At 45.2% G+C, this 13,105-nt stretch overlaps 1 protein-coding gene across 1 annotated transcript in view; it reads left to right on the top strand.

Moving 5' to 3' along the window:
- Positions 1–13,013, top strand: part of GCM1 (glial cells missing homolog 1 (Drosophila)) — a 20,857-nt gene extending 7,844 nt beyond the window's left edge. The window contains exons 3-6 of the mRNA XM_010845259.1: positions 6,801–7,053; positions 8,073–8,185; positions 9,816–9,944; positions 12,055–13,013. Coding sequence (XP_010843561.1) covers positions 6,801–7,053; positions 8,073–8,185; positions 9,816–9,944; positions 12,055–12,789 — 1,230 coding nt within the window. The 3' untranslated portion in view covers positions 12,790–13,013. The remainder of the gene's footprint in view (positions 1–6,800; positions 7,054–8,072; positions 8,186–9,815; positions 9,945–12,054) is intronic.
- The last annotated feature ends 92 nt before the right edge of the window (positions 13,014–13,105 follow it).

Genomic DNA, 13,105 nt, shown 5'->3' with positions numbered 1-13,105 from the left:
GATTTTGTTTTCCTTTTCTATTCCCTTAAACTACTTTGGAAGTTCAAATATAATTGCTGTAGGGTTTGCTTGATCCAAGCCGCAAAAGTCTGGGTTGGGTTAGTCTTAACCTCTGTTAAAAATGCTCACCACATGGTTCATTGGGCTTCCCAGGTGGCACTCATGGTAAAGAACCTGCCTGCCAACGGCAGGAGGTGTAAGAGATGCAGGTTTTATCCCTGGGTTGGGAAGATGTCCTGGAGGAGGGCATGGCAACCCACTCCAGTATTCTTGCCTGGAGAATCCTATGGACAGAAAAGCCTGGCGGGCTACTGTCCATAGGGTCACAAAAAGTCTGACACGACTGAAGCGACTTAGCATGTACATACATGGTTCATTACAAGGATGCTTCTCATTAACATTGATTGTAATACTTGAGAGCCTTGAATGATGAAGAAATCTCTTTCTTTTTTTTCTGGTTGAAAATCGGGAAGAAAACCAATTCCTTTTTCTTCTCAATAGTACCCACTGAACAGGGAGACGGGAGTGGTTGCTCTGCTCCCTGCACCTGCCAGATTCTCTGAGCAGAAGCACAAGGTACTCCAATAGCCCCACAGCAGACAAACACCCCGAATCATTTTGTTCCTTGAATATGAGCAGTTTGCCGATTAAACCCACAACCAAAGCCACACGGAGCTATTAACTCACACAATTCCAAGGTTTAAATATATTTTTTGTAGAGAAAATCTTAAACTATACATAGGCTAAACATAAATACAGGGCCACCTGAAGCCTGGAGAATCAACCCCAACGAGGCCGTGTCTCTGATGAGTTCGTTCCTGGACCATGGTTTTGACAAGCATTATTTCCTTTGCCTCAGTCTTCTGGGCAAAAGTGAATCTCTGAGCTCCTTCTGTGAATTTGTGTGGATACATGTAATCAGAACAAGCTAGTTATAATCAGATGTATCTTGGTGCTAGGGAGCTAAGGGGTAAATATGAGTCTGCATTTCTGGTGAATTATTATCTGACTGCATGGTCAGGTCACCTTGCTGTTGGTCTGGCGGGGACACTCGTGACTTTGTCCTCTTTGCCTGGCATTCTCCTTGTTCTCAGTGTCGTTTGAACTCCCTGGGACATCTCCACATGTATGGACCCTGTGGTCATTGGGTCCCCCCACTTTGGAGGCCAGACTTCTTCTGCTGCCCTCTGCTTCTGGGGTGGTGGGGATGGCAGCAGAGACTCTCGTTGGGTGCCTGCCAGGAGGTCCCTTGCTTAGCCGCATGGAATTGGGAAGGAAAGGGAGAAAAGAAAAGGTAGAGGGTGACAGAATTTGAAAGCTGGGGCACTCTGTCCCACCTTAGTGTTGTCCAAGCAAATATGGAAGTTTTTGACCTGCATCTTGACCTTTAATAAAGGTAGGAAATTGCAAGATTACCCAAAGGCAGTAATGCTTAAGTTAACTCAAAAGCATTTAGTCGAATTGAATTTCTATCTTTGAAAACATTTGGAGTTGGGTTTCCAGTTGGTTCAGAGAGGTAAGTTCCCAAAAGGTTGAAGGTAAATCAAAATGCTGGATACATTTTTTTTTCTGTGCTCCATTGGTAATATCTAATTTTTCCCTCTCTCTGATTTATTTAAACATGTATCTGTTTGCTAACCCTGTTTTATTTGGAAACATTTACTTATGAGGAATTTATAAGCTATTCTTATTAAGGGAAACCTGGCAGATAATTGTTTTACACTAGAGTGGATTATATCCCAAGGGAAAATCATTTTTAATATAATAGCATGCTAATATCAATATTTTTGATATCTCATTTCAGAATTTTGATTTTAGCTCATTAGTTTTATGTAACAATGTATATTTCTTAAGATACCCATTAAAACTTCAAGTAGTTAAATAAATGAGAATGAGGAAAGAATGATAGGTGCTATCATTGCACAGCCTCAAAGATTTTGAGTGACTTAGAAGACTAAGTCTCTTAGGGACAAAAATTACATACAGAAATCACAGAAATATTCATTAAACCACCAATGATATTACCCACAATATAATACAATATAAATTTGTTATATTTATATGTTGGAAACCTTAAGAATATTCCCTTTAAATTATAAACTTCTTAACCAAGAGGGAAAACAAAGAGTTACTCATGAAAATTTAGAAATAAAAATAAACAGAAGATCTGAAAAGAGGGAAATGTTTTGTGAGGAATTGTTAAACAAGATTAAGAAATAATCGTTCTTCCTTTTGGCATCCCACTCCAGTGTTTTTGCCTGGAAAATCCCATGGACGGGGTAGCCTGGTGGGCTGCAGTCCATGGGGTCGCTGAGGGTCGGACATGACTGAGCGACTTCACTTTCACTTTTCACTTTCATGCGTTGGAGAAAGAAATGGCAACCCACTCCAGTGTTCTTGCCTGGAGAATCCCGAGACGGGGGAGCCTGGTGGGCTGCGGTCTACAGGGTCGCATAGAGTCGGACACGACTGAAGCGACTTAGCAGCAGCAGCCTTAAATTTTAGTAGATTTTCAGAGTTCCCTATCATTCATTTGATACCTGGATTCCTTTGCATCACTGGAATCTGGGTTTTCTCATATTTGCAATGTCAAAAAATGTCAGAAATCCCACAAAAGTCCAAGTCACAAGATTGGTCATATGTAAATAGCCAAGAAAATATCTTGACATAAATACTCTTGCTCCTGGTATTTTTCTTGAGATTGTACGTTGTCAAACTTATTACTGGCTTATTAATGGAATTGGAAAACTAAGGTACCGGTGGAGGAGCTGATGGAAAAAAAAGCTTAACATACCGTGGAATGCAGAATAAACCATGTGGGCTTTAGAACGAACCTCAACAATATTAAAGTAATCGAAAACACAGAGTGTGTTCAACTACAGTGGATCCAAACCAGACATTAATAACAAAAGACAACAGGAAATTCTGTAAATACACGGAAACTAAACAATGTATTTCTAAATAATTCATCAAAGAGGAAACCTCATAGGGAAGCGAAAACATGGATTAAACTGAGAGAAAGAAAAGGCAGTTCAGAGTGCTTCTTGCTCCACTGGCAGGGAGTCCTTGCTTTAACTGGAGTATTTGAATTGCTCTCACAAACACTGTAGGTTCCTTCTGGTTTGTGGGGTCTATGCCATTGACCAGACTGAAGGGGCCCCTCACCTTTATTTTATTTATTTTTAAAAAAAATGTATTTATGTATTTACTTGGCTTCACTGGGTCTTATTTGCATCTTCGTTGCAGCACGGGACCTCTTAGTAGCAGTATGTAGGACCGAGTTCCCCAACCGGGGTTTGAATCCAGACCCCTTGCAGTGAGAGCTTGGCATCTTAGGCACTGGACCGCCAGGGAAGTCCCATCCCTCACCTTTAAATCACGGAAATCTCAGCTTTCCTTCAAGACCACCTGTTCTTGTTTCTGCTGCCCTGACATCTGTGCTTTGTATTGGAATAATTCAAATCCACTGGTAGATTTCTGCAGCCCAGATTGTTACAGGTCCACATTTTAACGTTTTAACCTACCTTGTTATTACTTGAGAAGATAAAATGTTATGCTTTTGGCGGCATGTCTGAGGCAGAAGAGAGCACTGTTTAGAGCTTTGGATCAGAAGGAAGAGAAGAGAAGGTGGGTGGAGGAAGCAGGAGGGGAGGAGGGGGCCGCCTCCGGGGGCTGCCCGAGGCTGTGTGTTGAATTAATACCACTCAGATTTACCAGAAAAGCTGGAGGGAGAACTGGAGAACACAGCTCACTCAGCATCTTGGCCCAGCTGGGCCTCTTTCCTAGAAACTAGACGCAGTCGCCTTTGGAGAGGGGAACCCCACCCCGAGACACCACCTCCTTTCCCCTGCCCTTCTGGAGCAGCGTCCCCTTTCCTCACCACTGGACGGCACAGCGGAGCTATCGTTGCACTGTTCTGAGAGAAAAGCTCAAAACCAGGAGCTGTGCCCACGAAGCTTTGGTTTTATAGGGGCCTGGACTCCTGTCTTACATTTGGCTAAACAAGGTTTAAAGTGTCAAGTGACTTCTCTGGGGGTCATCTCCTAAAAGCTGCTGGCCCTCACACCCAGTGGCTGGTGTGTGTTGCCCAAGATCAGAAGACTAACAGCTAACACTGATGTGGAACTTGCTGTGTGCCAGGTACTGGCTTTATTTTTTATTGATGTATAGTAGATTTGCCACGTTGCTTTAGTTTCTGGTATACAGCAAAGTGATTCAGTTATACATTTATCAATATATATTCTTTTCCATATTCCTTTCCATTACGGTTTATTACAGGAAATCAAATAGACGTCCCTGTGCTATACAGTAGGACCTTTTTTTTTTCTTTTTAGTATATTTTACATATATAATAGTTTGCATCTGCTAACTCCAAACTCCTAATTTAGCCCTCTCTGCTTTCCTCTTTGGTAAGCATAAGTTTGTTTTCTATGTCTGTGAGTTTATTTTTATTTCGTAGATAAATTCATTTGTATCATTTAAAATTTTTTTTCCTTTATTTTCCCCCCTGCTACACACAACTTGCAGGATCCTAGTTTCTTGACCAGGGAATGAGCCCAGGGCCTCGGCAGTGAAAGCACAGAGTCCTAACCACTGGACCACAAGGCAATTCCCTGTATCTTTTTTTTTTTTTAGATTCTACATATAAGCGATATGATATTTGTCTTTTTTTTACTTGCTTCAACTTAGTATGATCATCTCTAGGTCCATCCACGCTGCCGCAAATGGTGTTATTTCATTCCTTTTCATGGCTGAATATTCCATGATATGTATGTACTACAACTTCTTTATCCATCCATCTGTCAGTGGACACTGAGGTTGCTTCCATGTCTTGGCTGCTGTGAGTAGCAAGCACTATTTTGAATGTTTTGTGTATGGTAACCTGTTCAGTCTTCAAACATCCCTGTCGGGCAGGTACTCGCACGGCCCCCATCTCACAGAGCAGAAAGTGGAGCCCTGCGCGGGAAGGAACCCTCCCAGGGTAAGGCCCACACCCTGGCCGAGTGCCTCCGCAAGCTGTGCTCCTGCTAGCAGTGGACAAGCTCTCTGTGAAGGGCCAGATAGTAAACAGTTTAGGTTTTGTGGGTCATACAGTCTTGACTGCACCTACTGGACTCTGTCATGGTGTGTAAACGTCTTCACAGACAACACATATGAATGAACATGGCTGGATTCCAATAAAACTTTATTTACAAAAACAGGCACTGGGGACTCCCCTGGTGGTCCAGTGGCTAAGACTCTGTGCTCCCACAGCAGGGGCTTGGGTTCGATCCCTGGTCAGGAAACTAGATCCCACATACTGCAACTAAGAGTTCACATGTCAAAACTAAGACCTGATGCAGCCAAATAAATAAATATATTTTAAAAAAAACAGACACTGGACTGGATTTGGCCCATGGTCCTAGCTTGCAGACTCTAGCTGTTCACTGTTAATTAGTACTACCTCTCATGTACATAAAACCTCTCATTTTTATTTCCTCAGACCCATTTCAATCTCCATGAAATTCCATACAAATGACAACTATCATTAATAATATAAAACTTAGTTTACAACACATCTGCTTTTCCAAGTACTTTTGTGGAGAGTGTTTTATCAATATCCCCATTTAAGAGAAGAACAAAATGAGGCTTCAGAGACAGCTGCCTACCCAGAATCGCATGTTACAAAGTTCTTTGGCGTCTTCTACGCTTGAACTCCAACTTGGAGAGACATGACCTCCTGGAGCTGCCCTTCCATCCTGATGTTTGCTTTTCCTTCTCAAACGTCTTGTTTTTCCTTTCTCACATTCTATGCTATGTTTTCTTGCTTGAGGAGCAAAGGAGAAGCACCCTTCTGGAGCTTCTAGAATCTAAACCCTAACCTTCCAGAAGCTTCTTGTTGAAAATGTTTCTTATACCAAGTCTCTGGAAGCTGCAAGAATGGGCACTGCTTAAGTATGACCACTGAGATTGCTAATGATTCTCACTCTAAGAACTGGCCAAACGTGGCCACGTGCCATAACTTCACTAACATTCAGCCAGAGCTCCCTGCCTGCTAGGTGATGTGCTAAGTACTTTTGATATGTTATCCTATGTAACTCTCAGACCCACTCGAGGTAGGTAGGTCTGGTTATTTCTATTATACACATGAAGAAACAGAGGCACAGAAAGTCAAATAACTTATGCTATGAGGATTAAGTGTCCCGTGTCCCTGCCCACTTAAAGAGGAGAGTTTTGTTTAGTTGGGTATCCATGGGCAGGGAACTGTGTCAGTCCCGGGCAGGAACATGAAAGTTTTCAATCAAGCTCAACTTGTCCTTACTCCTCCACCCCGTTTGAGGTTCACGAACATGAGAGTAGAGCAAAGGGGAGAGAGTTTCCGCAGAGGAGGAAGCGGCTCTCCAGCCTTCCACTGCGTTTCTCAGGTGGTTTTGCATTAAACTCTCCACTTTCTCAACAAGCTAACCACCACTGCCCTGCCCCAGTGCCGTCCACAGCCATTGTGCAAGAGTATCATTGTGTTGCTTCACCCTCCAACATCCTCAGTGAGCAGTGGTCCTCACTCTCATCACCAAAGGCTAGAGGAGCATCAGTCGTGCAGAGGGCTGCATCACAAGCCATTCTGGTCCAGGGGGCAGATGTGGTATGGACCCAGTGGTCACGTGGCTGCAGCCAGGCTGTGCATGCTCAGATCATGTGGTAAGATCCAGCTTGGTCTTTGCCAGAGATACAGCGCCCAGAAGAGCTGCGCACCAGGCCACCTTTATGCCCAGTGGTGACTTCAGCTGAAACTATAATAATCTCCTTTGTGTTTTCATCAGAACGTGAAAAAGACGGACTGGTTCCAGGAGTGGCCTGATGCCTACGAGAAACACATCTACAGCTCCGACGACAGGAACGCACAGCGCCACCTGAGCAGCTGGGCCATGCGCAACACTAACAACCACAACTCCCGCATCCTCAAGAAGTCCTGCCTGGGCGTGGTGGTGTGCGGCCGCGACTGCTCGGTCGCCGAGGGCCGCAAGGTCTACCTGAGGCCAGCCATCTGCGACAAGGCCCGGCAGAAGCAGCAGAGTGAGTAGTGCTCCCACCCTGAGGGGCCTTAAAGTTCTCCCTCCTCCCAAGGGAGGGTGGAGGAGACCAGGGCTGTTTCTAGAGATCATTTTAAGGACAGCCAGCCAGTCCCCGGGGCCCCTGTATTCCCATAGATCTGCCGTGCCCGCTGCACCCACCGCTAACACTGCTCCCCAGGGTTAAGATCTGATTTGGGGCCTCTGTTAAATGGAAGATGCATCACTCAGGGGACAAACAATAATTCATCAGCGCAGTCACATACATGAATAGTGTAAGAGAAAGTTGTGCATCAGGCTTGCCACCCTACACCTTGGGGAATGGGGTCCCCCAAATGATCTCAGTGAGTGTTTTGATCCGAAGAGGGGACCCGGGACTAAATATGAGGTTAGACTCAATTCCATGCCATTTAGGTTCAGGCCATCATCACATGCTAATTCTTCTTTTTTTTTTTTATCATATTCATCAGATTGTGAAATAGATGCATTCAGCATTCCCTGTGCATTGCCCACTTCAGACCTCAAGTTCTTTCCTTGTCTTTTGTTTTCCAAACTTGCTCTCAGGGCAGGATGGTATCAGTCATTTACACTTTAGTGGAAATTTAGCAGCTGCATTCTCTCTGTCATGTGGTTTTGCTCCTTGACCCTTAGTTCAAATTGTGAAGTGAAAGGATTTTTTCCTCTTTACAAAGAATTTGAAGTATTGGTAAATAAGGAGAGAAGGATTTTTTTTTTTTTTTGGTTAAAAGAGCTCCCACCCCCTGCCCACCTCCGACCTGTAAAATATTCCTCTCAGTAAGTAACTGCTTCCTCTACCACCTGTGAGACTGACCTGGGCTGCTTTAGTGGTCTGGTCTCCTAGGCCCGGGAGTCATGCCCAGTGGGTGAAGGTCTGTGAAACTGTGCCCAGGTGGACTCTTTGCTGTGCAGGAGTCAAGTCTGACACAGGCAGAGCTGCACAGACTCAGGGGTCCGCTGGCCGGGCTCTGCCGGGCGTGGTCACCTTCCTCTGCTCTTTTGTAGGAAAACGCTGTCCCAACTGCGACGGGCCCCTGAAGCTCATTCCCTGCCGGGGCCACGGGGGCTTTCCCGTCACCAACTTCTGGAGGCACGATGGACGCTTCATATTTTTCCAGGTTGGATTTACGTTAGCGATTCCGTTTCTCTTTACTTCAAGAACTGTTCACAGAGCACGAGGGAGACTTGCCTCCGGGAGAGGCACAAATGGAGGGGAGTCTGCACCCTCCCTGGGGGAACCCTCTGGGCAAATGAACGTCTGTACCCTGAACCTTGAGAGAGGATCCAAGGGCAGAGCCCAGGTTCCAAGGGGGCGACATGCTGTCGGCAACATGAGCCCCCGTGCACTGGCCTTCCGCAGACCAGTAAACATGGACACATTGCGTTACTCCCCTAAGCCCCAGTTTTTGGTAAAATGTGGTATTAAGGGGTCCTCTCCAGGGAGGTGGTAGAAACAATGGACCCTGAGAGCTGGACTGTTTGGATCTGAGTCCTTCCTAAACCTGCCTCTGAAAAGAAAATGCTCTGAATGTACAGGGTTTGCCAACTTCTGGAATATAACTATTTTCATCATGGGTGATTTCAAGTTGGTTTTCTTTAAGTTAATTATTTTAGTATACATTTTTTCATAATACTTACATGATCATAAGGTTGAACACAGGGTTTCATGGCAAAAGCATATCAAAAATTAATATTGAAGGTAATAGAGAATGAAGATATTAAGCTTGACAGAAATTCTCTGGAAAGATCTCTTTGGTAGAACTGCGCAGGATGACCTGAAATTTTCTTTCCTTGCTTTCCTGTTTGTTCATTCAGTATCTCCAACAAATATATTTTAAAAAATTTTAATTCTATTGGAGTATAGTTGATTTGTGGGGAGCTTCCCAGGTGGTGCTAGTGTTAGAGAAGCTGCTTGCCAAAGCAGGAGACACAAGAGACATGGGTTTGATCCCTGGAGGAAGGTACCTTGGAGGAGGAAACGGCAACCCACTCCAGTATTCTTGCTTAGAAAATCCCATAGACAGAGAAGCCTAGTGGTCCATGGGGTCACAAAGAGTCAGACATGACTGAGCATGCACGCACACCCATAGTCGATTTACAGTGTTGTGTTAATTTCAGGTGTACAGCAAAGTGTCAAGCCATTTTTAACAACCAGCTCACAAAATACCTGAATGGCCAACAGTTGGCTCTCCAGCTGGCTGGCTCTGGCACACTCTGGATCCCAGTTTCCCCACTTTACTGGTGGAGGTTTCCCAGGTGGTAAATCTCTCCATGCCTCCATCGCCTCCTACTCTGTAAGCTGGGGGTAATGGTAATGGTGTGGCCCTCACAGCATTGCGCTGAAGATTCAAGAATATGTATAATCAGTGTTACTCATTATCACTATGAATGTGACGTGGCAGGGCTGGGGAGAGGCACCGTGCAAAGAAGGCGTGCCATCAGCAAAGGCCGGCGGGTTGGTGGGCTTCTTGTTCAGTCACTAAGTTGTGTCCGACTCTTTTCAACCCCATGGACTGCATATAGTATGCCAGGCTTCCCTGTCCCTCACTGTCTCCCGGAGTTTGCTCAACCTCATGTCCATTGAATCAGTGATGCTATCCAACCCTGGGAGGATATTAAAAGGTTGCTTTGATCTTGTGACAACAGTCAACTGCAACAGCACCCAGTCCAACAGCAGAGAACAGGATAAGAGTTTACATACCATAAAGTACGTCTAGTTGTTTATTTCACTGCTTCTTCTCCTTTAAGTCAAAGGGAGAGCATGACCATCCAAAGCCAGAAACCAAATTGGAAGCCGAGGCCAGAAGAGCAGTGAAGAAAACGCACTCAGCGTCTTCCTCAGTCTCCTCGAAGCTGAAACAGAGCCCAGAGATAAAGGTAACCTTGCTCCATGCATCTTCAAAATATATGGGGACTTGCCAGCCCTGTGGTGGCAGCAGTAGATTTCCCTGTCATCACCTACAAATGAGGGCTTCCCACATGCCGCTAGTGGTAAAGAATCCATCTGCTAATACAGGAGACCCAAGAGATATGGGTTCTACCCCTGGGTCAGGAAGATCCTCTGGAATAGGAAATGACAACCCATTCCAATATGCCTACCTGGAAAATTCCATGGACAGAAGAGCCTAGAAGGTGCAGTCCATGGGGTTGCAAGTCAGACACGACTGAGCACAAATTCCTAGGCAGAATCTATAGCAGGTCTTTGAACCTACAAAGGAGAGCCCCAAATCATATATCTTCAGGCTCACCTATGAGCTAGCATCTGGCAAAGAAACTGAACATGTGACTACGAATACTTTTCCTCTTAATGTCTACCATCCTTGTAGCATGCCCTCAACCATAAAGTCCAGATAATTTCAGAATCATCTTCCCTACTATAGTTAAAAAGAGACCTGAATTAGTACTTAACCTGTGTTTGGCACTTTCTGTATTTCTGCTAGAACCAAAAAGAAATGATCTGCATAAAATCTGAGCCTCATACTTCTTCATTCTCCCCCAAAGCCAATGATTTCCTTAGTGCACTTCACCAAGATGAAACAACCAGGCAGTTTTTGAAAACAGTGGTCATCTGGGGACGTGGGGATGCCCACTTCTCCCCACGGTCAAACTGTGCTGTGATGTTCATGGCTTTCTGGGTGTTATACTGTAGGTAGGGTTTGTCTGCTTAGTAGTGTTTTACTAATTCCTATACTTTTTCCTAGGCTTCCCAGGTGCTGCTAGTGGTAAAGATCCCGCCTGCCAATGCAGGAGGCACAAGAGATGCAGGTTCAATCCTGGGGTGGGGAAGATCCCCTGGAGGAGGGCATGGCAACTCATTCCAGTATTCTTGCCTGGAGAATCCCATGAACAGAGGAGCCTGGTGGGCTAGAGTCCATAAGGTCACAAAGAGGTGGACACAACTGAAGTGACTGAACAAGCATGCAGCATACTTTTTCTACTGGTCAATGGTCCACGTTTCAGGAGTACAGAAATTGAGCCAGTCCATCCTTGGAGGTTCTAATGTACCTTAAGGGAAAAAAGTCATAATTTGAGTCACAATTTCAGGGAAATAGGAGCCCCTGAATCCCAGCAACGGGTCCCTTATCCCACCTACCAACCCTAGCAGAAGTTGCAGGAGGTTTCTTCTCACTCATCCTTCCTGGTCGGTCTTTCCAACTCCATCCTCTTATTCCTCAGTTGTTGTGGTTGTGTAGTTGCTAAGTTGTGTCCGACTCTTTTGTGACTCCATGGACTGTGGCCTGCCAGGCTCCTCTGTCCATAGCATTTTCCAGGCAAGACTATGGAGTGGGTTGCCATTTCTTTCCCAGGAGATCTTCTCAACCCAGGGGTCCAACTTGCGTCTCCTGCATTGGCAGGCAGATTCTTTACCACTGAGCCACCAAGAAAGCCCTATTAGTCAATAGTTTTACATAAACAAGAAGATAACTTAGTCCTCAAGCAGATTCTTTTCTTGTGATTAACTGGAGAATGATATACTTTCTCCATTTAGAAAAAGAAGTTGACCACATCATATGCCAGAGGTCTGTGATTCAACAAAGTGAGCTTGGAGTTTTGAGAAAAAAAAAAAAACTCTTGGAATCCATTAAAAAGTAGAGAAGTCAAGGAGGAAATTGAGATTCCTCTGAGGATAATGTAAAACTCTGAAGCTGTGGTTTGATTTGTCTTACATAGCCCCTTACAAGTTTCTCACAGAGGCAATCAGGGTTTCAGATTTGCATTTGAGGTGGAATGTTCTAAACATTCTCCCGTTCGAGTAAAAGAAGGGCCATGCAGCCCTTCCTGGTTGGTCAGATTTCGCGTTGAAATGGCAGCAGCCTTGAGTTCTTGCAGGCCTTGTGTGCTTGTGCAAAGCCCTAAGTGTGTTTGTGCTTCGAGTATGTAGGGAATGAGGAAAATGCACAGAGCACTTACTTGTGCAGGGTCACTCATGGGTGCCTGGGGTAGGAGGGTGAGTTTAACTTATTAACATGAGCTTTTGTCTTTCCAGCCTCTTCCAGGTGAAACACAAAGTTGGGAAAATTTAACTTGGTCTTTCCAGGAAGCTGTCCAACTGCCTCCTGGTTACAGCGGACACGTGATAGGTTACACTCCCCAGCAGAAAGCATGGAATGACGGCTCATCCTTCACCGAGAGCTATGGTTTGGGGGGTACCTCTGAGCTGGCAAACCTCACTCCCACTCTGGGCCCCCCTCAGCTCTACGACAAATGGGATTTGTCCCACAGTCGGGTCTCCAGCAGTGGAGACCTGCTCCAGCCCTCCATCTCTGGAGTCTTCTCTGATTACAGTGATCTGCAGACATGGAATAAGAATGTGGCTTTGGGACGAAGTCCTCTGAATGACAATAGTTGCCCCAGTTACCCGTTTCCTCTGACCAGCTGGCCCTACGACTTCTCCCCTTCCCAGAGCTCTTCAGAACCCTTCCACCAGCCGGTTCCAGTGGAACCACCAGCAGTCAAATCCAGCTATCCACCCATATGGCCAAATCAAGGGGGTGAACTTTATGAAGAGAAGGTGCCTGTGGATTTTAACAGCTACCACCCTCCCACCACATGCCATTCACCCCAGGAAGACCCTCTTCTCCTCACCCACACCTCTCAGCCTTATCATCAATATGCCCTGCCTGGCAAGAGCAACAAATGGGATTTTGATGAAGAAATGGGGTGCCTGGGTTTGGATCACTGCAACAATGAGATGCTTCTAAACCTCTGTCCTTTAAGATGATCCAAATCAGAACCCTTGTGCACTGCTGGCGGGAGTGTCATTTGGTACAGCCACTGTGGAAAACAGTATGGAGGTTCCTCAAAAGATCAAAAGTAGAACTATACCAGATGATCCAGTAATCCCACTCCTAGACGAATAACAGAATGAAACCAAATCACTATCCTGAAGAGACATCTGCACCACTGTGCTCACTGCAGCATCATTTACAGTAGCCAAGACATGGAAGCGACCCAAGACAGGTGCACGGGCAAAGAAAATGTGGTGCGTGTATATATATACAAATATATATATATATATATATATATATATATATATA

This window comes from Bison bison, unplaced genomic scaffold (assembly GCF_000754665.1).
Source record: "Bison bison bison isolate TAMUID 2011002044 unplaced genomic scaffold, Bison_UMD1.0 scf7180017864214, whole genome shotgun sequence".
Taxonomy (NCBI): domain Eukaryota; kingdom Metazoa; phylum Chordata; class Mammalia; order Artiodactyla; family Bovidae; genus Bison; species Bison bison.
The sequence above is the reverse complement of the archived record's forward strand: the minus strand, read 5'-3'. Positions and strand labels throughout refer to the sequence as shown.